This window comes from Egretta garzetta, unplaced genomic scaffold, assembly GCF_000687185.1.
Source record: "Egretta garzetta isolate BGI_Z169 unplaced genomic scaffold, ASM68718v1 scaffold258, whole genome shotgun sequence".
Lineage (NCBI taxonomy): Eukaryota > Metazoa > Chordata > Aves > Pelecaniformes > Ardeidae > Egretta > Egretta garzetta.
The window spans coordinates 2,965,446-2,990,598 of NW_009260413.1; the positions used below are offsets into that span (position 1 = coordinate 2,965,446).

Consider the following 25,153-nt stretch of genomic DNA (forward strand, 5'->3'; position numbering starts at 1 on the left):
GGACCAGGCAGGCCAGACCAGGGCGGCATTTTTGCAGGCTGCTGGCAGGTGGGCGAGCTGAAGCTCTCTGCCCCAACCCCATGCGTCGGCAGGCTTTTCTCTTTAGATCATAAGCAGCAGCAAGGTAAATTTTACCCTAAGAATTATTTATAGACTTCCTGCAAGTGACTGCCCATAGCATAGACGAACACAAGACAATAGCCCTGTTCATCTCCCGTCAGCAACCATGCGAGCAATAAACGTTTCTGTCAACAAACATTTGAGCAAACAACTCATTCAGTTTGTTCCAAGCGTCTTAGGCTAGAAAAATAATAATGGCAATGAAACGTGAAGAAAAGAGATTATACATTCGCTTGCTCCTCCCCACTGTCATTTCTCTCTGAGCAGGCATCTCTACTCTCTGACAAAAAAAGTTGAATACTTAAAACATTCACTTGTGGAGAATTTAAACTAAGATTTGTAAAGATAAATCCTGACAGCATTTGGTGTTTAGCCTATACATATTTTTGTGCCTACCTATGCAAACACTAAAATAGTAAAACCAGAGTTACAGTATAAAAGTAGCAAAATTTAGTAACACTTAATTCCTTGCATACAGACCCTGGAGCCTCAGATGCCACAGAGGTTCTCTTCAGCACGGGAAAAACCTGCAGGCCCCTATGTAGATGCTTTCATGAACCGAGCAAAGGAGAAAAGTCATTATTTGTTCTTGGTATATACAAATTTTATTAGGAGCCAAAAAATCATGCCGAGACTTTACAGTAATACCCTTTTATTACAATTCAAAACCTGTCACAAAAATCTCACAGCAGAAACTGCTGACGTTTGCTACTGTACTACCTACCACCACTGTCCTGCAGGATTACGATAGAATTGCTCTTTTGAGATATGATCCGAAAAAATCACTAAATATGGAGAACAAATTCCTAAGAAAACAACCCTTACCACATCAGCTTTCTATAATATTAGGAAACTATTTGCATCATGCAGCTTGTGCTAAAATACTTAATGATCTCATCCTTACCATAACAAATTATCTGCCAGAAAAAGACCTTGAAGGTCAACACTGGCAACAATTAAAAAGTAATGAAAAACATTCATCCCTTAGGCAGAGTTACCATTTCTAAGTTCGAAGCAATGTGCTGTATATTTTATTAGCTATCACTTGTTTAATTATTCATTGGCGCTCCTCTTATGCTCCATAGAGCAACCTCACATTGCTAAGATTTCCATTTGAATGCTATTACCAATTCAAGGACAAATCTCGTTTAAACTTTAGCTTTTGTTTTTATTTTCCAAAACATAAATTATGTTCACAAACTAATGGGTCTGTCATACTTGCTATTTTTAACTCTGTTCACACTAGCTTCAACCTGGGATCTTACACACCGTCTCTCCAATGACGGTATTTTGAGTGTCCGCATTCATCTGCTCCAGTACTCCTACAAAACCTCACAAGTTTTCAACCAACTGCATCCCTTCCTTGGCCAGCTGGAGTAATTTTTATTCCTGTCTCATTTGCAGTAGCAGCTCACTCGAGCACAGTATTTTCTTAAAGAAACTCACTGAGTTCAAACAAGGCGATAGCGCCGTGAAATAAACTTCTATCCTTTAATTGCCATTTAATTACACTTCCTGAATTTCCTAGCAAGTAAATAAAATCTTTCTCAAGGTTTACGGGAGCTGTAAGAACAGGGCAGGCTTAGATTGGTATTATCCTGCAGTTCTTAATTTATCCTTCAATGTGGTCACACACATTTATGCCCTGCTGGGGATTCACAACAAACACAGGGGAAATTGGTGAGAATAGTTTTCTGAGGTAAGAGAGGAAAAGCCTGTTTACTGTTTTGTGGGCAACAACTTGAGATAGATTCCACATTTCAAATTTCATTAGTGGAAATATGTATGTGTATTGTGCTGAAATGGTGAAAGAGGAGAGAAAGGGAATAAAATAGAACAGAACAACAGATCTGAAATGGCTTGATACGTGCTTTATATAAAATCACTTTGGTAGAATAAAAAATGGAAGAAGTCATGAAAATTGATGGTAACCCTTTTTTTTTTTGCCTTTCTTCTCCTTCTTGCAAATATATACCTACTGCCTGATCTTCACTTCCAAATGAAAATGTGTCATCTATGATGCCGGGGTTTATAAAAATTCAAAAAGCGCTGCCCTTATGGGGGAGAAAGAGCAGTAAGACAATAAAGAAAAGGCTATGTATTAGAAATGCATATTAATTTTAAGGTACTTTGACTTTCATGACACATACGGTAACCTGAAGAAAAATCAAAATGAGCATGTATTTCCATATAATGAATAGTCAAACTCTACCTAATGCTCTCAAAAAGTATTGATTTGGTTTAATTAAACCCAGCAGCTCCTGAAAAGAGTAAAACAACACTGCTTGCTAATACTCCTTGGTAAGAGTGAAAATATACTTTGAGCAGCAAGAAGAACTGGAATTTATTGTGCAAGAGAAGCCTTCTTCTACTACTCAGGCTTGGGTTTGGGACACTGTCAGTATCACCAGGGAAGTGAATTGTTTACGTAATGGGGAAAATTATTCACAAGAATCACTACATTAGTTTTATACAAATAAAGGCGGCAGCAAAACCAGCCTTAACCCATTCTAAGTTACAGCTAAATCCCAAGATCACATAAATTTTGATTTTATGATATCATAAAATTTGTTTTAGGTGGAAAACCAGAAATTTTTCACTAGCTGCCTTAAAACTTCCCTTGCTGAGCTCTGGAAAACACAGTGGCCGGAAGGGGGTGCGCTGCCCGGGAGCTCTTGTGCAGAACACAGCGCAGAAGGTCTGCACCCCCATCCCACCCCTGCCCAAAAGACAGATAAGAATATCTTTTAAACATATACACACACCTCAACATAGAATCTCTCCATAAATAATCACATTTTTGTATCCAAAATTTCCTGTTGACTATGAAGACAGAGAAACTTCAGACCTAAGACTAGCGGGGGACTTCTGTGCATGTATTCTGCTTCACTGGTGGAGAACGCGCTTCTGCAGTGTGTTTCAGACCCAGCACATGTGGAAATTCCCGATAGCTAGGTCACAACAAAACTACTTCATTGCTCCTCACCCTCCTTTCTGAAGGTTGACAGTAGATAGGACACCTTGAAAATGCAGAGGAGACTGAAAATCCAGCAAATGAGCAGAGAAGACTGTACAGATGGATCGGTGTGCTCTGCCCTTGCTGCTGCTAAGGCAAGGAAGCGCACATATGCTTGCTTTTGCTGCAGAGAAAGCCTTTTAAAGCTTTCCCATGGAGACCAGAAAATCTGGACATACCTGTTCCTTGTTGGTCCAATTAAAAGGCCATCAGGACCTTGATCCAGTAGTGAAACCTGAAGGAGCACACGTGGGAACATACGCAGTCTTAACTGAAGACAACAATAAAGGGACACCATTCACAAAGGTCATATTTGGCCAAGAGTCCCCTTATATTCCTTCTTCATGTGGTGGAGGATACAGGCTCCTCCTGAGGGCAACTCTCAGCCACCAGTGAATGGGGAGAGGAAGAAAGAGCGAAATCCATACACACAGACAGGAACAAAGGTAAATTTCTGGGATACAGACACAGAATAAATACAGACTCAGCATCCTTTACCCTGAGTTAATTGCAGTCATTAGCAACCTCCTGTATCTGGTTTGCCCACTTTAGTCAAAACATTCTCAAGTCCACCACCAAAAAGAAACTTGAAGCTTCTGCCCAGATGTAAACGATATCTTGCCTACCAAAACTGTGTCCCACCTCCCAGACATGTTCTTTGCCTCCAAAACTCAAACGCCAAGGATGATGAGGGCTGGTCACGACTGCTGCACAAATACCTTAAGCACGTTGTTGGGAATGCCCGGCATGAACTTTCTAGTAAGGAAAACCAATTTACTTCTAGATTTCCTGCAACGGTGTTAAGCAGTAGCCAGATGAAAATGGAGGCAGAAAACTGCCATCCATTACAATATGTCTTTAAGTCATCTGCCTACTTTCTCCAAACAAACCCATCAGACTTCTGTGTTTGAAGTAAACCTTAATCCTTTCTACCAATAGTCCATCTTACCACTGTCTCTTAGCCCCGCCTTCTGCAATCCATTTTGTCCCAAACCACATGTGAGCGGTACGTCAGCTCTTTGAGACACACATGACGGACACTACCACAGGCTCCTGGGATAAACCATCACCTGACAGCAAGACAAACTTCCTTTTTTAACCCAACCTGCCAAACTGTTCTAACATGTCAGTGTGAGCCATTTAGCACTCCAAGGTTGGTCAACAAAACCAGGAAAATACTTACCAGCTTAAGTACACAGGAACACAAACGCCAAGAAGGCTACTGACAGCAAACATACTTCTGTTGTTAAACACTTACAACCAATATACTTTCAATTTCTTGTCAGGCTTAGCTGCTGAAGACTTAGATACATGAGGCCAGTTCCTTCAATATTTGCATCCCAGGCAACAGGATTTTGTGAGAAACAGACGTGTTCTGTGTATCTGTACATTAATTAAATTAGATAGTTTTAAATGAAGAAACTCTGAAAAATGGCAGGCTAGATATGGAAAAGAGCTCCGTCTTAAAACTGCTTTAAAACTTATCATGGGGATTTCACAAAACTATATAAATATGGACCAAACCTGCTGTTACCTGCATAAGCCAGTAGTATGAGCTTTTCATAATATGACTTTCACGAATGAAGTGAGGAGTTGATTTTATCTGGTACACCACAGTAATTTGCTGTGCAGCTTCATGAAACTGCTACGAATAGCATTACAGCCAAAACCCAATTGTTGCTGAAATGCATTCAGTAAAATGGAAAATACAGAGAAATAAAACACAGTAATTGTCTCTCAACCCACATTATATATTGTGTTTCTAAATTATATAGTATTACATTTTCTAGTTTTTAATATAGTTTCCCATTGAGGAATTGATAACACAGGAGACATTCTTTGACCTTTTCCCTCTGAATATCTAAATAATATACCACACAGGTTTATAAACCAAGCAAGTCTCTAGCCTTTTATTTGATCCCAAGGGATAAAATCTGTTTTAAAAAAACACCTCATGTAGCAATGCATGAAAGAACTAACGTAAAGCGCTTTCCTTGCCATGCTATTTCTCACCTGCATCACAATTTTCTCCTATATAGCGACAATTATAGTTTATGAGTTTACATGCATCTGAAAGACAAAAATTGGACTTCTAACACTTGAAAACCTGCACTGAACCCCCTAATACAAGAACTGACAATACAAACCATGATCCCACACACCCACCAGTTCGTAGTTAATAGATTCAACACTCAGCGCTGCTGTTTCTTGAAAGGCTTGACCCAAGCAATGAACAAAATAACTTACCAAGCTTTTTTATTCCCCAGACATTGCAGAAAGTATTTCATGGACTCGTTCCAAATTTAGCAGGATGTTAAAAACCACACAGCCACCAGATAAGTAATTTGTGGGGCAGCTAAATCAAAAAGCTAGGCAGATCCTTTAAAAGAGGCCTTTCAGGGATTTCCATTTGATAATGTTTGTATCTCTACAATTAATCACAAAATAATGAAGGATTCAAGCCATCAGAGTCGGGGATTGGGAGTGTGAAAAGATGCACGCTGTGTATGACAAGAATCAAAGTGCCAGAACAACTCGGGGGGAAAAAGGCGTAATATAAAACAGTTGATGTAAGTTAGAGACATCAGAAACTTTCAACCTGCAGCAGCTTAAGCAAAGCCTTTGTATACAGCCAGTCCCACTGATTTTAATGGGGCCACTAGTGCAAATAACAAGCCCCATGCAGGAGCCTCGCCGCCAGATCGTGCATCAAGCAACGTGTCAGGAGAAGCTGTCAGGACTCTAACTGATGTGAGATCAAATCCTCCATCTAAAGACACAATTCTGTCTGCTTCTAAAACTTGCAGCAGATGCTATTTCAGAAAATGGGGATTATAAACCACCGCTAAATCCAGAGATTTGAGTTTTTTTGGGGAGGCTGGGTTTGGTTTGGGGGGTTTTTTTGGGGTATGTGACATACACCTTAAGTGTACTGTTCTGGAAAGAAGTCAAACACCCGCTGCCATCAGACCTATTTACAAGCATCATTTTAGAACTCTATTCTGATCTCACTCAAGATCCGTTTATCACATTGGTTTGCATAATCTGAATTAGCAAGTGGCACAATGAATGGTTAACATGAATTCTGAGCCGCTTCCTCTAACAAGACCAATATTTCAGTAAAATTTCCAAATACATGACAGAAACTTATCTGAAAAAGAAATAAAATATTCTAAGTTGTTTATCTTCTGTTTCCAATTTTTTAGCTTTTGATAAATGGAATTGTAAACTGAAATATTCCTGGAGCCCTTCCAACACAGATAGCTGATATTAGTGAAGTTTTCAAACTTAATGCATTATTCCAAGTTGAATCTACCTTGGCCATACACAGGTTGATTTTCCCCTCCTCCCTCCACTGATGACCTGTTCCTCAGCGTTTCTTCAACGCAAATACACACGGTCACAATGAATTAAGAGTTTTAATTCCCACAGCCATGCTCTGGTAAAATGCTGAGTGAAATACTAGTCCTAGGGAAAGCAAGTGGGAACGGTCATCAATTCTCATGAGGGCAGATCTCAACCCCCTGACAGATTTTCCTCTTTCTCAGTTCAAACTGTAACAACTTGGTTTTGTTTTTTTTTATTTAAGGAGCTGGTTTTCCACATCTTAATGAGATAGAATATTAGTTCACCATTTTACCCCATTTTCTTCAAGAACTGTCAAAACCAAAGTATTTACTGACATCATTTCCTCAAAACCAAAATGCTCGCCTTTTGCTGAGCATCTGAACCGAATTTTACCTATGCTTGCCCATTTAAGATCACTCAAGACTGTTTAAAATGGTTCTACTGTTATTAATATTTAAATAATCAAAAAAGTTTATTAAGACAGCTGAGGCAACCAGTGCAAGATTTTATTCCAACTAATACAGAGAAACTGAAGTACCTACTGATGCAATAGAGTTAAAAATGCCTTATAAGTTTCATGGCTTATTACAAACACAAAGATGAATAAAAGTTATTACATTTATAAAAATAAAAAAAAAAAAAGCAAAAAACCCACCCCAAAACAAAGTTAAACACTGGTGTGACCTTTCTGTCTAATGTTTATGGAAATCTGGAAGCAGCAAGGAAGCATCTTACTGGCACATGACAGCAATGGACACCAAAAGGCAGCAATGCACCTCTGAGAAGCACTGACACTACTCTATCCCTTCTCCTTCTGCCGTAAACATTCAACATAACCACTTTTCCCAGTATCTGAAAAATGACAAATGAAAAAATGAGTTGCCAGCAAAGCCTGAGCAGCAAAACAGTTGTCATGAACACTTTCATTTTCAACGTGAGCACAGATTTTTCCGGGATTAGTTCAGCGCTGAAAAAGCTCATTTATTGTTCAGATAATTTCAGCTCCTATGAACTCTGACATGTGAATAAATGCTCATCTGAGTAGTCTGGTTCAGCTTACATGCATAAAGCTATTCATTTGACCAAAGCTACTTTTTCCACTTACAGTATGAAGGATCATCCTTCTGTGAACACGTGGGGGGAGGGAGTTTTGCTGAAAGGTCATCTTTTAATGTTACTGTAAGAACCTTCTAAAAATACTACGATTTTTAAGCTCACTAGCTATTTATACTCTAGTTGTACATTGTGTGTAAATCTCAATTCAGAATATTTTTCAAGTATACAATATTTATTTCCTAGAAAGCATCTTAACTGTTTGCAAAGCTCATCACACCTCCCTTAAATGTCTATTTCTGGTATCCTAATTCACTTCAACTAGTTTGCACATTAAATTACTAGCAAGACCTTTTTCTTTTTATTTAGAAAAGTCACAGCTTGCATGATAACTTAAATTTATTAGCTCAAAATTCAGCTTTTGTTTTCATTTCTGCATTTCCCTTTACATAACGCATCTAACCCAGAAAGAGTTCGGGCTGTCCAGGCTAGCCACTGCAGCATGAAGTGAGGATAATGTGCTGTTTCCTTCTACTTCCATACCCATTCTTGATATCAGGCTTTAGTCCTGGCTTCTGAACTATGAACCCTGCCGGGTGCTACGTGTGGACCCACCTCCTGCGCCCGGTTAACTTGGAAGCTCGTACTAAACTACAGAGAGAGTCAGTCTGCAGAATATCCAGCACTGACACAGGCTGCAGAAAAATAAACTGAAGGATCTTCCGATTTCTTGATTTCACTGGTGTCAGTTGGTAGATTTTCAATAGGCCTCCTATCATACTTTTTTTTTTTTTTTTCCCTTCCCCTCCTCATTCTGGGAGCACAGCCAATCCCCAGCACAGCAGCTGACTTTCCCCAGAACTAACTAGAAATATTCTGATAGACTCTATTTATAGACTCAAAAACTTAGGACTGGAAGCAACTAACCAAATTTTTCCATTCCTTGCTCCCTTCCACTATCTATCTATCTGTCCTGGGCTAACCTAAATTCCAGCCTTCTATGTTTCTCAAGGGGGAACTATCCTACCCAGAACAGGTATACTACAGGCACACACACCTCTTGCACATTCAAAGCATCCGTGGAGACCCTTGCATGCAATTTACTGAACAGGCTAAAAGAACATGAATCCTCTGCTTTTATGTCACTGTAGAAAGTATTCACACTGATCTTCTCTCCTGTCATTACAAACCAAAGTTGAAGAAAAATCAAGATTTCTGTAAGAGATTCTACCACCTGTACCTCAGACCTCTGCCAACTCAAGAGACCAGTTTGGACGTGCACATCATTTCTTTATTTACTTTGACAAAACCAACAATAAATAAGAACTTTTTTTTAGCAGGCTTAAACAGTGGAAGATACCTACTAGCTTTATTGTTGTTGTATTATTTATATATACATATACATACACACATAGGTAATACTTGCAAAAGTCACGTAAGGTTAGTCCCTATTAGTTTAGGCACAGTACAAACACACAGCAAAAGGAAAACTGTGTCCCAAAGTAAGAATAATATTTCAGCTGACTTGTCCTTGGACATAAGACTCTGTAGAATTAATTTACAGTACTATCAGATTCTCTTATGAATTTCATACTGTAGATAATGTATCAAAAGTATAAATTTTGAAACAGAAAAGACTAGTGTGTTCTGGAAGCAATACCTGGCAAATCCGATTTTTACTTAACCTTACAAATGTTGCTAGGAAACCCTACTCAATATTTACTTCAAGCCTTTAAAGAAACAGACTAATTCATACCAAGCTACCGGTGGGAGCACTGAGGACTTGGCGGAGAAGCCCCAACCTAAATTTACTCTTGACATCTCACTTTCCTAATCCACAGACCTGACGTAATATAGAAATATAATTAAGAGTTGCATATGTAGTTACCTTACATTTGCAGGACCTGTAACAGCGCGGGTATTTTGGACGTTGCAGGCAGCGCAGACAAAAGTAACAGAAACGGACAAAAAAATCTGCTCTTTTCCTTGGGTTTGGGTATACTTAATTAAAAAAGAAGCCACAACATTAATGCCAAGTCTTCTACAGATGGCAGATGATTTTTACATTTCTGTCCTCTGAACAGCGGATAATTTAACATATTCCATCATCGACTCTCAAGCCTAGGACAGAGGTACCTTAATCTTCCCACGTGCAACATCAGACAAAGACTTGGCTGTACCAAACCCAATAAATGGGAAACATTTGTGTATTTGCTGTTGTCCTGCAAACTAATTACATGAAATGCATCTATAAAAATCGGTAAAAGCTATTTCTTGTAAACCTAATTGAAGAGATGTTGAATATTCTCAATTTTTAGTCATGTCAGACAAAACCACAAGTTTCCCTAGGACCTGGTACGCTATATTAAGCTTATATCCTCTTGCGCCAGTACCTGCCATTTTCCTTGCTCCTATAATCCTTCTCTTCATCAAATCGTATTCCTTACTCTTCTGCATGTCTGACCTCAAGCTCATTCCTGTTTGGTCCTGAATATTTTTTCCAGTCAGCATGAAAATTGCATTCATTTCTATTCACTTACTGATCTAAGTCATGCCAACAACAGGATCACCTCTGAGTTTGGGGTACGCTGCATGATGGAAAAAAGCCAACATGTATGCCAATCAGCAGTAACTCTTCCTATGGGATTAGACACAGAGTAAGCTCCAAGCCTCAGGTGCCTTGAGCAGAATTTGGAAAGAACTATGAATGTCCATGCTCCCAGCACTGGTGTAGAGAAGCCACCAGGAACACCTACCGACCCCCACCACTGCTATCACCCAAAAGCATGGCTGGGGCCGCCATCTCCTCACGCCTTGAAACACATCAGCTTTCAACACGAGCTTGGCAGGTGGAGGACCCAGCTTCCGTGCTGCACCAGGAGTCAGCTTTGTGGACCTTGCTATAACCTCAGTAAGACTTTCTTTTAATAAGCACAATATCAGGTGTTTGTGCTGAAGCAAGCAGAAGCTGAAGCATCTTGAGATCATGGAAAGGGCTAATACAGGTGGAAGGGCATGGAACAACGGGTGGAGGACATGGAGTATCTTGTTCATCACAGTATGGAGGGTATGCAAATAAGAAAAACATGAAGCTCCTCTTAAGAAGTTAGTGAATGAGCTCAAAACTCACCTGCATCCTGGTATTACGGTGCTGATTCATTAGAAATTAAGAGAGGTTTATAACTCTCTTTTTCCTGTATCTATCTTATAAATAGACTTAATGGCCGTAAGTCATTTACAAGCCACTAATACGTCACCTATTCAACTCACTTAGCCCCATATTAATTTATGAGACATCCGCAATATATAATTAGCTGCAAATCAATAGGTTTACTTTACAAAAATTTATTGATCCACAAAGTAGGTTTTTTCCTGAAATGACAATTCTAAGTTGTTAAATTAGTTTGCCTAAGTTACAGCTGCTTGTAAATACTTAATGCAGCTGCCTATAATCAAAACAGTTCTGCCTTCCTTTACAGATTAGTATTACAATAAATATGAGAGTATCTGCAAACCGTATCTAGATCTTTCAACTAGCTGAAAAGAAGTGAAATTCACTAATGAAAAAGAACAGGATACAGCCTATTTGTCACTTCAGTTTCATTTCCTACTTCCAGGATTTAATTCAGTTGCTGTGAAGATTTCTAGAGTGCTGTGAAGGACGAGCAAGTAGTTACTCTGCTCATTCTGGACACAACGTATGAACACACATCTGCTGGAAACAGTGCCTCCAATTTTTCTGTGGAATAATTTCTCTGCCTGTAACTCTGAACCTTTTTTTCAGTTACAGATGCTTGAGTGAACAGGTGAAACCACAGTTAGCACCCAGGCAGCATCTACATCGCAGGCAGCCTGGTGCACTAGAAGGAGATCTACAGAGAGGAGTGGTTGGTCCTGAGCATCCCGAGCATCTGCTATCTACTTAATAGGTGTTGCAAGGGTTATGCTTCAGGCCAGCTCCAGTGGGGTCCCGTGGGCAGAAGCCATGAAGGGCTGGAGAGCCTTCGACGGTTGCTGGAGCGCTTCTTTCACTTACTGCTGGCTAAGAAGTACCTGGTTGTTCACTCCTCAGCTGCCCCACGATGTGAACTGCAGCACAGAAGATGGGGACAACTGAAAGATTCACTTCAAAAGCACATTTCTGATCCAAATAAAAATGCTAACAAAAAATTACCAAGTTTGTTACTAGCCTTCCGCACACAGTTAACTCTTGTTTAGGTTAGGAAAGAAATACAGGGCAATTTGCAGACCCACAATGGCTGCAGTTTTGGTCCCAGAAAAAAAAAAAGAAAAAAAAAAATCAGCAACTCGCTCTTTTCACTTGTATTTCCATATAAATTAGCTCCTCTGATTTTTTTTTCCTTTTTAAAATAACATATCCATCCAAAACACTCATCCTCCTCGCTTCTTCCACCAAATGGGTTTAATATGAAATGAGTAACAGTCCTTTATCTCATTATCTGCATGTGCAGTTTGAGTTGTCATTACTGCATATTTAATCAGTCAAAATTTTCAATGCCTAATCTCCTTTTGACTGTCAAATCTTCAAAAACACAAATTCCAAGCAGTCTCAAGAATCAGAAAGGTTAGTTGGGAAACAAGCTCAAATCAAGAGCATTGTTTCATTGCAACATTATCTTATGTCATTAGTTGGCAGCAGCCATAAAGCTCTGGACCACTTCCAATATTTACTTCCATATGCTGAGTAGAAGTTGACACGTCTAACCCCCCCACTTTGTTCATCTTCCAGCTAGTTTACATGGATTCAGATTGAAATAAGGATTTCAAAATCCTAATCGAATCAGTTGGAATTATTCTGGTTTGCCATCGTGCATCTGAAGGAGGAGTATGGTAAAGCTGTACCGGGTTTATAGAGCTAATCCTGCAGCAATGTGGTTTTACTTGATGCATTTTACAGCGGGGCGGTCTGCGACAAAGGTTCAGCACAGAATTTTGACAAGGCAGTCACATTCAGTAACTTTTTCTAATCCTTAAGGAATGCTTATTGGCCAATATTTGTTTTTAATTATTAACTTAAGAAAGCCTCAGTGCTCCAAAACAAACAAACAAATTTAAAAAATGAAAACAACAAAAGCAAAACATGGTGCACCCTAAACCCAAGCAAACTGGCTACCAGCTGGGGGGCAATCCCCAAGAAACAGGGGAAGAGGACCTCTGCTGCAGCATCCCCCCAGGGCACCCCATCCTCTCCCTGATGAGCTCGGGGTGCCTGGAGAGCTGCAGGAGCCCCAGGCTGCACACAGCCCCCCAGAGCAGGTTTGCTGCCCAAATGTATGGACACAGGCACACACGTAACAAAGGACTGTGCCCAACGCTGGGACAAGACCTCTTGCCAGTTACAGAAACTGACACCTGCAATGGTCCAGAAGCACGCATCCCTTGGCCGACGGACCAGATCTGATGACGCGTGTTTATTTTCTACTTAATAAAAAAAAAAAAAAAAAAAAAGGACCTTGATCCTTAGACATGGCAAACCTAATACTATATTGTCTTAAAATGAGACTCTTTAATTTTTCTGGGAAGTTTTCACATATCGCAAGATCAACACTTGAGCAATGTTTTCCTTGTTTGGTTTTTTTTTTTTTAATTTATCCAAATGATGAAGTTAAGATCTAGCAAAGTAGATCTGAAGCTAACCATCAGAGGAAGAGCTCCCTAACTGCTCTAGCATACTGCACTCTCTAGCACAAATTTAATTTAGTTTAAAATAATGAAGCTGACAGCTCAGATAATCTGCCTGGAAACAGTGCAAATTTCCCACCCACCTTCATTTGCAAGGTCCCTGGCACTCCAGTCTTCAAAAATGCTGAAGTGCGTGACAGGTTTCTAGAGACAAGCCTTCGGCAATGCTAAAAGTGAGATCTCCGACCTTTAGGAGTGGCTCATATTTGAACTCAAGCCTCCTGAGGGAAAATAAAGGTTGCCGTCTTGATGCCCTGACCTTAAGACGCACATCCAGAAGGAAACCCTTTCCTGCTCGTGGTCTGAGGGCAGTGCCGTGAAACTCGACTAGGAGACCAGGTCCCACCTCCAGCCTTCCTTCAGCCAGGCAAGAGGCTGTGTTTGAATGGGGAATATGGCCAACCACCCGCAAAAGATCCCCCTCCCCACTCTTCCCTGCAGCAGCACTAATGAGGAGCTAAAGATAACAAACACGATTGATTTTTCAAGGTGAGGTGTTGCCAGAGTAAACCGGCGCTCGCCGGTTGTGAAACCAGGTTTTCCAAAGGGCTCGGAGAGCACAGGTCTCGGTAAGGACACGCCGGGTGACGCATTCACGCGGGTACACGGACGTGGCCGCCTTGCGCAAGCTCACAGGGATGCCTCCGGCAGCGCAGGCGCCTCGGTCCGCTCCCGTACCAGCGAAACCCAGCGGCTGCCCCTTTTCCTATATGGCCCAAATCTGCCATCAAGAAGCAAAGTACAATTTAAAAACTAATTGAGCTGAACGCTGCTTTGCCTAGAGAGCTGCTCCAACCTCCTCGGGGGACTCCCAAGCCAAGACCTGGACCGTTTCCCCACACCCTCCATCCCAACCCTTCGAGGCAGGTACAGAAGAAGAGCTGGCGAACAAAAAGAAATTAAGTACTGCAGCAACAGGTTTTGCAGGACTGCGCTATCGTGTTAGCACAACACGGTATTCAGTAAACCGTTGCCAAAAATGCGAGCGACACCCTATAGTTCAGCAGCTGGGACAGCCAAAATCCCAGGCAGGACAATCATAGCTACTTCGCAATTCTGACCTGTGATTAAAAGCTCTCAGACCGCTGATAGATTACACTGCCCAAAATAAACCTCTAAAATACGCGCTTATTTTGTAGACTTAAGACTGAATATGAACCTGAAATGGTCATACACGCACACAGAAGTGGAGGCAAGATATCCTCCCAAATCCAAAAGAATCAGAAAACATTATTAAAGGTGGTAGATTTTTTTCATCTCTTTTTCAGAAACATAATTCCTAGGTAATTGGTTTATGAAGTCACCACTTTTAGAAATTTGGGATAGCACCTCTTGGAAGCAGACAAGGAAAGAAAAGCAAAATAGAAAAGATCTGTGTGTCCAGACCTAATTTTAGCCTGCAAGTCCATTCGAAAAGTTATTTTACCTCCCAACACAAGTAGAAAGTACTGTTTAGAAGACAGAACGGAAATGAGTGAAGTGATATAAAAACTGTCAGAAACATTCAGCAATTAGTCTGAAATTTGCTTTTTAACAGTCTGAAATTTGCTTTTTAACCTCAGGGCTGTAACTCTTTGATCTATTATTAATTATCACTAACCACAATCAGCAGCGTACCCATGCATCTTAGGAGAGCGTACAAATTCCTATAAGCCATTTTACATATTAGCCACAAATACTGGATTCTGTTTCTGTTCAGACGTTCCAACCAAAGTTTACTGTATTCTTTTTAAAGAAATACCTTAATAGATATTAACCCTAAGTTACCCCACCTCCAAATACGAAATTTAAGCTATAGATTTTTTCATGAAGCAAATACGCAGCTTACAGACTGCAGATTTATAGAAATTTAATTTAGCAACCAGCTAACAACTCATTCTAATGTAATTGCATGAGCTTAGTTCACAGTTTAAGGTAAAGAAATAAAATTCAATTTCAAGCTATTCTCTTGTGACCTACCAACAATCTGGGAACTTCTGCTATAACACAATTCAATAAAGAAACCATGTCTTGCAAAATACTTGCTCACATACTGAATAGGTACAACCAACATTACCGATCCATTTAAGAATCCAGAATCATCAACAGCATGGTTTGGGTTTTCTGGGGTTTTTTGGTTTGGGGGGGAATTCTGGGGGTTGGGTTTTATTGTTTTAAATCTTTCAGCATTGATTTCAGTAAAGCAGAGAAAGACAACTATCCAGATTACATCCTTTCACAACAGACACTCTTAAGCTCTGGTAAACCATGTTAATAAGCCTCAGTTGCAAAAAAAACCCAAACAACAAAACCAAAAGAACCCACAAGGTCAAAGTTTCCCATTTAAAGGGACAGTTTATTTGCAAACTTTGTCCTGAAGGTAAATCAGCTCTCAAGGTTCTGTAAAACTCCGGGGTTCCTGAACATAAGGATGCATATTACTCAGGATGCGCACGCGCCCTGCTTCCCAGCGTGAGAAGGGAGTGCCTCCTCCGGAGCACGTGCTCGGCCTGGCATGGAGCCAAGAGCTGCCACCACGGCTCCTGCCAGCAGTGGTACCGGAGCAGGCTGCATTGGGAACTGCTGGCATGGATAAACAGGGCCTTCCTGACCTACGATCCCTTCCCCGGTAGCATAAATCAAAAAAATATGCCGTCCTCCAAGGTCAGCCCGTCTCCTCCAGCAGCAAAACAGCCGTGGCTCCAGCAGGAGAGGGCTTTTGCAAGGACCCAACAGACGGTGACCTTCCACTGCAGTTTGCACTGGAAGGGCAGCAAGCAGCCAAATCATGCCACGGTCTATTTAGGGTGCATTCAAACGTGCCCGATAATGCTGCAAGGGCTTGGACAATTGCACACAATGGAAATGCTCCTCGTTTTTTCTCCACGGATCTCTCTCACTCAGAGGAGACTGCAGCTGAAGTAAAGTAATTCATATGCTGAGCACCAAGCACTGTGTAGCAACCAGCTGCATGCAAAAACTGATAGAAGTACTAAACTTAGACATATTTAATACCTGTTTTTCACACACTCTTTTTAGTTTCCTCCTCGGACCATTTTTATCACTCTTATACAGCCATATTGTAAGACACATTTGCCAGAGAACAAGTTATGTACTACATTCATCTTAAATGGTATTTTCTGACCTCTCAAAGCTTAAATCTGAATTCACAGCACTCCACTCTTCTGAAAGAAGTTTTGGTTGAAATCAGTCTGTTATTAATTCCAGCTCCTACAACTGTATTCAAAGATGCAATACGTACAGTTAAAAAACAAAACTGCCTTTTAAAAACACACCCTGAAAATAGAAATGCCGAGATTATGGCTCAATAACACATTATCTTCTAGCATAAATGTGCACTTAGGATACTTCATAGGCTCCTTTCCCTTTCCATCCCTTCAGTTTGTTCTCGCACCCACATCATACCATGTTGCTCACCAAGCTGCACCGACCTGTTGGGTTTTTAGAGCTTCAGAGTGAACTGGATCAGGAACCTGACCTGGCTCCCACAGGCAATGTGCCCAAACAAAGGGCAAAAGCAGAGTCAGACCAGACAAGGCATGGCCCAACGGTGTATTTCACCACTGCAAACAATATATTGTTCAAGTACAAACGACACCCAACAGCAACCACTACTCAAGCCTGGGTTCAGACCCAACGGCAACCGCTACTCAAGCCTGGGTTCAGCAAAGCTCCAATACATATCTAGAAATCCCATTCAGCTGGGCAGAGTGCTTCACAGCAGGTCTACGTTCCATTAGTGCTAAGCGTTGGCTGGGGAAGGACACGTTATTGAATCACAACTGAACAATTTACTCCCTCTGCAGACAACACAAGTACTGCATGAGTACTGATACCGCTGCAGCAATCCCTATTCGTGCTTACCTGCGTCACCACAACGCATCTCCCATAAAATAGGATGGGAACATTTTTATATAATACATATTTCAGACATCATTGTCTTCCAGTCCTCATTAAAATGGACTGACCCATACTGTCAGAATGTGGATCATCAAAAGTTCTTCTGCTTGTTAAAATCTATGCACAAAGGTGATCCCACCTCCCCCTTTTTCAGAAAACGGTCAAAAGAAGATATCATAGTGAGATTCTCCATCACCGAAAGCAATATAAAAGCTAGGAAACAATTATTAATTATTACCAGAATAAACTATTGCAAGCTGATTTCCAACAGCCAAGTATTACAAAGTTCAGCGTTATCAACTGGCAGTAAAAATGTTTTAATAATACACGACGTTACTTATCCCCACACACAAAGAAACAAACAACCCCTAGATATTGGCACATGGAATGATAACGGAGCTCTTACTTCCTCAGATTTGGAATACCCGTTCACGGAGCACAATTTTCCAGCAATGTGGACTTCACCCTGCCACAACACAGGAGTCAACTGATGTGTGTAATTTTAAGGGAAAATAAGGCATCATTAGCAGTCACGTTTTCAAGAGATACTTCATACAGATTTTAAACTCCTCAATAAAGAGAGTGAAACAAAAAAAGAGCACCCTCAACAAAGTAACAACAAAGCAATCTGTAAAAGTACAAGGCTGTTAAATGCATGCTGATATGCTAAGGAGAACCCTTAGACCTCCTGGCCTGACATTAATACAGACTCCTTATTTCTTCAGTAAGAAACAGACATATATATGTAGAGGTCCCCACTGTATCAAGATGACAGAACTGTTAAAAATTACACAGAATTATACAAGAACCTACAAAAACAAGCATAACTTTTCAAATTGGGGGGAAAAAAAAAAAAGTACAGATTTAAGGCTACAGCCTACAACATGAGAGAATCATTGACGAAGAAGGTCTGCACAGTAAATTTGTGGGAAGCTAAAGGGGAAAACAGTCCTGTCAAGCACGGAGAATATTTTAACAGCTCGGTCTTTTTCCCATAAAGTCCATCAGCAAACAAACAGAGGTCAAGGCCATTCATAAATTCTAAAAATAATATTTACCAGACCTTTATCTCTCTGGAAGGTATAATTCTGATAACTGACTATTCTAGATAATCTTTAACATAAAAGTTTATTTACAAAAATACTTGCAATAGCCTGAAGTCAGATTTTAACCAGAATCACCCACTCAAGTCAGTGAAGGTTACACGTAAATCAAGATCATGATGGGTTGTTTTTTTGTGTCAGGTTGGGTGGGGTGTTTTGGGGGTCGCTACAAATAGAGTCTATGAAAAAAAACGCTGATCCGTGTGAATGGCTCAGGAACAGATAGGTTTTTAGTCCCTAAAATACTGCCAATTTTTGATCAAAGATTTGACCATAAGCCCTAAGAAGTCAATGACAGCCTTTCAACTCTTTTGAACAGACATCAGTTAGACTCTAAAATACCACGAAACATTGTTTTGAAATCTCCTTGTCTGAATGACAGTAATTGAAACATAATTATTGATAAACATATGCAATTTATGTTTAAATAGTAAACTTCTTTAATAACACATCAAACTTTGTGAATTCATCCCACAGTGGATTACACCAGTGGAACCGCCAGGAAGAAACGACAGCAGGAGCATCAGCCCCTTTGCTCCCATCAGAACTGCCGAGAAAAGCGAGTACGCATGTGTACATACAGGAGTTAATATGGAAATTAGAGGGAAAAGGCACGTTTGCTGAAGAAGCGTTAGGTAAGAGCTAACGCAGCGGAAAGGTCATCCTCCTCAATTTTTGCTGTTGTTTCAAGCAACTATGACATTTTCCCAGGCCATTTTGGAAATTGCATAATTGGCACAATCATGAGGCTTAGGCTGGTCCCCTGATTCAGATGAGCAATCACCTTGAAGTGAAATCTTATCTGCATTCTTAGTGCTGGTTTTCATCAATGACATCACACAGTCACACACACCTTCTTTTTCAAGCCCACTTTGCTGTTATTTAGTTTAGAAACCATTATTTCTTAGAAATGTCAGTCATGGAGGGGGATCTATACACACAGACAGACAGGTACGATTCACCCTCCATGAAAAATTAAACATGTAAAAATCTTTCAAAGACATGTTCTGCATGCGTATTAGCAGAAGAAAAACATTTAAAAGGGAAGAAGGGAACTTGGTTTTCCTTAAGAGGCTCTCGCTCCCCAAATACCACAAGTTGCAATGTTATAAAGAAAGTTACCACCAACTACCTTAAAAAAGAACCATAACTGTGGATGTCTAATAAAAGTAACTGAAGGAGAAAGAGAGAAATGTTCTAGTTGACAGTGGGTACTTGGCACAGTCAATATGGTAGCAAGGCATTTTAAATGCCTAAACTATGTTTGTTAGACACTATGAGCAAATACAACTGACTCAAGAAAGGTGATATTCTAATGGGGAGAAAAAAAAGTATTTTTTTACAGTAATATTCTGAAGATTCATTCTTAATGTGAAAAGACTTCTTCATTCCTGGTCACCCACTCAGTTTCACCATGTAAGCTGCAGGTCAGAAGCAGTCTAAAAAAGGGTACGATATCGAGGTTCAGAAAATAAGGCTGCCAAAACAAGATCTACTCAATGCTGGTCATCTGTTGGCTTTTGAGAACCATGCAGCCTGTTTTTTCCCTTTACCTTAGTCTTTACTTATGGCAAATTATATTGCAGGATAAGTATACCTGAAAAAGATGAAGACTTAGAATACCAGAAACATTATTGTAGACTTTGAAGGGTTAATCACATGCTGTAAAAGTCTGCAAAATATATGGTGCCTGATATGGCTGACATGCCAGATAAAAAAACTGGAAGTAACAAGGATCTGGTTTGGATGCAGAGTCCAGAGGTGCAATGCTGCTGTTCTGACGACAAGAAGGAAGAGAGACTTTGCAATCCCCAAGCCACGCTGACATGGGACAGCTGAAACCCACCTTGGGATGCTGGGTCTGGCACGGGTTTAAACTATGTGTGTTTTATTACAACACATTGGAGCATGAAGAAACTTGTGTGTGATTGCCTCTGTTTTATCTGGAACGTGGCACAGAAATGAAGAGAAAGGTGAAGATCAATTTGAGGTTTGTTAGCATTCACACTTTTACATGTGTGACATCCTATGTTGAGCCTTTATGACTTATCAGCAGGCGAGCATCTGCGCAGGCACCTACGTGTTCAAATCTGTAGCGCTAAAATGACCTCTACATGAATTTACCTTGAAACTTGTAAGGGCTTTACACAGGTCCCCAGCTGCACCTGTTAGCATAAAGCCACTGCCAAGCAGATTAAGAGCACCATGTAGTTAAATAATGGGGCAGAGCTAAGAGATTTGAAATGACGACACACGTCCTAATCTGAACTACAGATCAGGATGCCTGAAGTGTCGCAACCCTGCAGATCTCCATCACCCAAAGAGAATTCCGTATGTGCAGGAATAGCTCTGAGCGCTAAAAATTGCAGGATTTCAATCCCGCAAAGTAACAGCTTTGCTCACCTGTGTATTTTACTGAGATACCAGCTTAGAGAACAAAGAGAGAAAAGGACCTCAAGCCTGTGTCATCATCAAGCCTGATGACACAGATTATCCATTGACTGGTCTAGAGGTAAACAGATGAGAAGACCTGCTATGGACTAATGTCAGATCAGAAGACTCCTTCAAAAGCCTTATGAGAAACTGTCATTCAGAACACAACTACTGATGACAACCATGCTCCTACCAGCACTTCCCCATTTCTTGTGCCTGTCCCTGCAAAGGATGACAACCTGGACCCAGCGCAAGCAGCACGTACTCACGCAAGAGCCCTCACAGCTGGCAGGAGCTACTCACCCAAATAACAGGGCTCAACCACAAAGGCAGTAAAATATTGGGTCTTTATTTTCAGGCATCCTATCAGCCACCTGGCGAACTTTTATCACCATATAAATGATGCAATTTATGAAAATTTCATCAGGTAAAATAACTAGAAAACAGTAACTTTGTCTTCCCTGATCCAAGAAAGCACATTTAAGTGAAGCCTGGCTGATAACAAACACCCAGCTTCATGCAAAGTTTAGCATGAAGGTGGGATACAGCCCTTTCAAGTTGAGGAAGATACATTAGAAAGACAGAGACCAAATTTGAAATGGCCAAAGGAAAAGTGAAGTATGGCTTGCAAAATGGTAAAGAAATTGTAGAGGTATTGGATGGATCTGAGAATAAAGCAGAAATATTTAAAGTCTTTTTTTTTTCCTCCTGGGTAGACAGGCTGTTTTCTCTCCTCAAAAGCAACATTATTCTAGCTATTATGTTTTTCACTGCAACTCTGTTTTTTTCAGAAATATTTAGCATCATACAAATATGGAAAACGCTGCACATCCTCTTCACCCCAGTCCAAGAGTAAGGCAGATATTTCATTTACTGAAGGCAGTTGCATATCTCATGACAAAAGAAAAAAAAAGACTTGAGAAAGGTAAATGCAAATTCTGTTACCGGCTATTTCACTGAGCTTTAGGACAAATCTTTGGTGAGGTCTATCTAACCACTCTAACTCAGTCATGCCATCAGATGCGCTTAATAACTTGTAATATTGACAATGAAACTAGATAGTTTATGAAAGTAAGTGTCCTTTATGAGATACACAAACACCTGTTTGCTGCAGAAGTAAATGCTCCCACGAATCAGCCAAGAAACACAAATCCAAGCGACACTTGCATATTTCTCTTCCACCAAAAGTGAGGGGATCAGTTTATCCATTTATCCCTATCAAATGCGTCAAGTTTTAACAGCCCTCCTCCTTCTGGAGGCATTTTTCTATATATACAAACCAAATGTTCCTACAGTTAAAATACAGAAATAATATGTTGCCACAGGCTTGTAAGGTTTAGTTTTTAAACTTAACCAGTTAAAGTCCGGTGCAAACTTAAAAACCACGCATCTTTACAAAAATGGATTCCTGACACTATCATTTCCTTATTCTCATCTCAACATTTCATCTGAGGCACAACACATTCAAGCACCAGCTAAGAAAGAATAACCATTATAGGACACACGAGAGCAATTTTACTAAGCTCTCATTATGGGAAAAACAACATTTATAGTAGTAAGAGCTCATAAACATACTAACGCTACACTTTCAAATCTAATAACAATAGAATATAATATGTTCTTTTTAAATATTAAAGCCAGCACTTTATTTTTATTAAAGGCAGAATGAAATACAGCAAGAAACCAGCAAATCTCATGATAAGAACTGAAACGCAAACAAAGAATTACGCATCAGCTTGAGAAATACCACCCCGGTGTCCATTTTAATTCACACCTTCTCTGTTTACTGCAGGGGAAGAAGAAGAAAAAAAAAGGGGGGGCGGGGGGGGAAGTAATTTGCCTGCTCACCTGGACACGTTTTCTGGAATGTACTCTAGAACTGGATACCCATCACTTCTTCTGGATGCCAACTCCGAATGCGACTTCCAGGTCTCCACTAGCGTGCTGACAGGAGGGAACGAGCTCAAGTGCTGAAACGCCTGCTCTCGAGCAACCGGCCGCGACAAGGATATCGTGCCTTGGGCACCGATCCTGTAGTGAAATGACTGTCCACCTGAATTTACCCCCACAATGGCAGAGGATGGTATACTGTTTTCTTGGTAATAGCTGCCATCGTCAGGCTCCTGCTTAATTCCCACAGGTAGGCCTGGGTTTGGAAAACCGCTGCCTTCACAACTTCCATCAAACGAAGAAACAGGTGGTCCTAAAATCCCAGAAAGAGAGTAATAGTCTTTGTCATCCATAAAAGAAAAATATGAGCCATCTGTAAATGGGAAAGGATTTACTGTTTGATTCCCTTTAAAAGAGGCACCAGAACAAGGATGCTTGGCTGACTCTTGCTTCACTGGTACTGAAAAGGGGGAATCGGAGTTTATTTTGCTGCTGTCGCCAATGCACGCGCTGCCGAATGAACCGTCGGGCTCGGGCTTTATGAACTGAACAAGGTTCATCTGACTGTTATTGGAGATGGCGTTCTCCATTTCCTCCATCTTGGGAAATGCGAGTTCTTGAGCACCCTTGTCTTCTGTTTCTGGACTGGGAACGGTATCTTGGCTTCTGCTAGGTCCTGCCGGCGTGCCGGAGGCCGGGAATCCTAGGGAGTTGTTTACAGGGCTACAGATGGACGATCCCACAGTGCTAACCGCTGGACTAGAACGAGTGGACCTATTATTGGCATTGGAAGGGCTGGCAATGGAGCTCCTCGAGTTCAGGTTCGCAGGACTGGACACAGAAGACCGCATAGTGACATTACTGGGACTCGAGACGGGAGATTTCACGCTGCAGTGACTGGGAGGACTAGAAATCGGCGATTTCATGCTACTTATAGGGCTAGAAAGCGGAGACCCGACGTTGCTAACGTGCGCGGGACTGTGCAACATAGACCCCCGGTTTTCAACGTTCGGCGAGCGCGACAAAGGGGTTCCCTGGCCGATGGGGCTGTGCACGGCAAAGTTCCCAAAGTTAGCAGTAGTTGAGGATACAGAGTTAACTCCAGCAGGACTACACACTGAGGAAGCCACATTCTGAGGGCTGCAGCCTGAAGGGCTTTTCTCTTGACACATGATAGGGTTTTTGACAACAGTGTGCATGGCACCACCATTCACGGAGCTCCCAGAGTCCGACATCAAAGACCTCAAGGGCCTGCTGGCGCTGTGGAGGGGAGAAGAGCAATGGCCGTTCTCCTTGTAGAGCTTCACCAGCTGCTCCACGTTCTGGTAGATCTTTCCTGGGCTCCCCTGGTTCTGCTGATCATAGGGGTAATCAGCGTCTCTTATTGAATCCATATATAAACCCATGGATTCGGCCACCGTCGCCGACAGCTCCTTCGACTCCGTTTCAGTTTTGATGTCAGAGGGCAAAAGAGCAGGCTGACTGCTGTCTTGCTGCAGGCAGGAGAGTAGCTCAGGTTTTTCTTTGTTGTTTCCCTGAGCGCTGCTGTTGGCAAATGCGCCGGCAGCGCAGCTTACGTTTACAATCTCCATATAGTTACTGTCATCAGTCTGCTCTCCAGCACCTATAGAAGAATACTCCACAGACTGAGAAACTTGACCCCATCGTCTCTCCATATCTAAGCCGTCTGGGTAGCTGTGGTATCCTTTTGTCTCCATCACTAGCAAAGACATATACAAAAAAGTAAAATTAATAAATGGCAGGACAGTGCGACTTCCTAAGGAAATTTCCTAATTTCCTAAGGAAACAAGGCGTATCCGCTCACTCTGTCTATCCTCCTCTCTGCCTGCCTGCCAGTCCCGTTGCCCTCCCCCATCCATCATCTCTCAACCATGTGTCCGATTTCAATCAAGCCGAGGGAAAAGGTCTCACGGATATGACAGCCCTACAGGTTCTGAGAGAAAACCGGTCAGCAGTTAGGAAAGACCCAATTATTGCTCCCCGCCCTGCCCCAAAAGGAACAGCTTGGCAGCATCCATGCAACCACCGCCCACCCTCGCTGGCCACAGCCCCGTGGCCGGTGCCAGCAGCATCATGGGCTGCCCCCCACCCAGGGGCCTGCGAGGAAGAAAGGGAAGGGGGCAGCAAGGAAGGAGGGGAACCAGAGAGGTCCCGAAAGGAGGACACGGTGGCAGGAGGCAGGACATAAACCCCATGGAAACGGCTCATTGCAGCTCTGCTCCTCCAAGGACCTTCCACTGCCATGCTCCAGGGAGAGCGAAGCAAGGGAGGCTGGGGTGCCGAGAGGGTTTCTCCTCATCACCCAGCGCAATGCAGGATGCTGTAGGAGGAGGCAGCAGTTCTGAGGGGCCGGGCGCTGACCTGCCCCTTCACAGCTACACAAACTGCTTGTACAGACACCTGAGGAGGGACGAGGGATGGGCTGAGCAGGGGGACAAGCGGTGCAAAAACTGAATGGGACCCGTTTCTGCCACAGAGGAAGGGGATCAGATTTAGGCTACTGAACGGATCTGTAATTCTGCAAGCCTCCACGGCAGCCAGCAAGAGGAATATACAAAGAAAAGTA

The 25,153-nt window shown here is 41.6% G+C and overlaps 1 protein-coding gene across 2 annotated transcripts in view; it reads right to left on the reverse strand.

Annotated features, from left to right (window-relative positions):
* Positions 1-24,299, reverse strand: part of NR3C2 (nuclear receptor subfamily 3 group C member 2) — a 208,062-nt gene extending 183,763 nt beyond the window's left edge. Inside the window, exon 1 of one of the 2 annotated variants that reach the window (XM_009643645.2) lies at positions 22,525-24,299. In XM_009643645.2, the coding sequence (XP_009641940.1) occupies positions 22,525-24,299 (1,775 nt within the window). The remainder of the gene's footprint in view (positions 1-22,524) is intronic. The other variant, XM_009643646.2, reaches the window with a different exon arrangement.
* Positions 24,300-25,153: the final 854 nt, after the last annotated feature.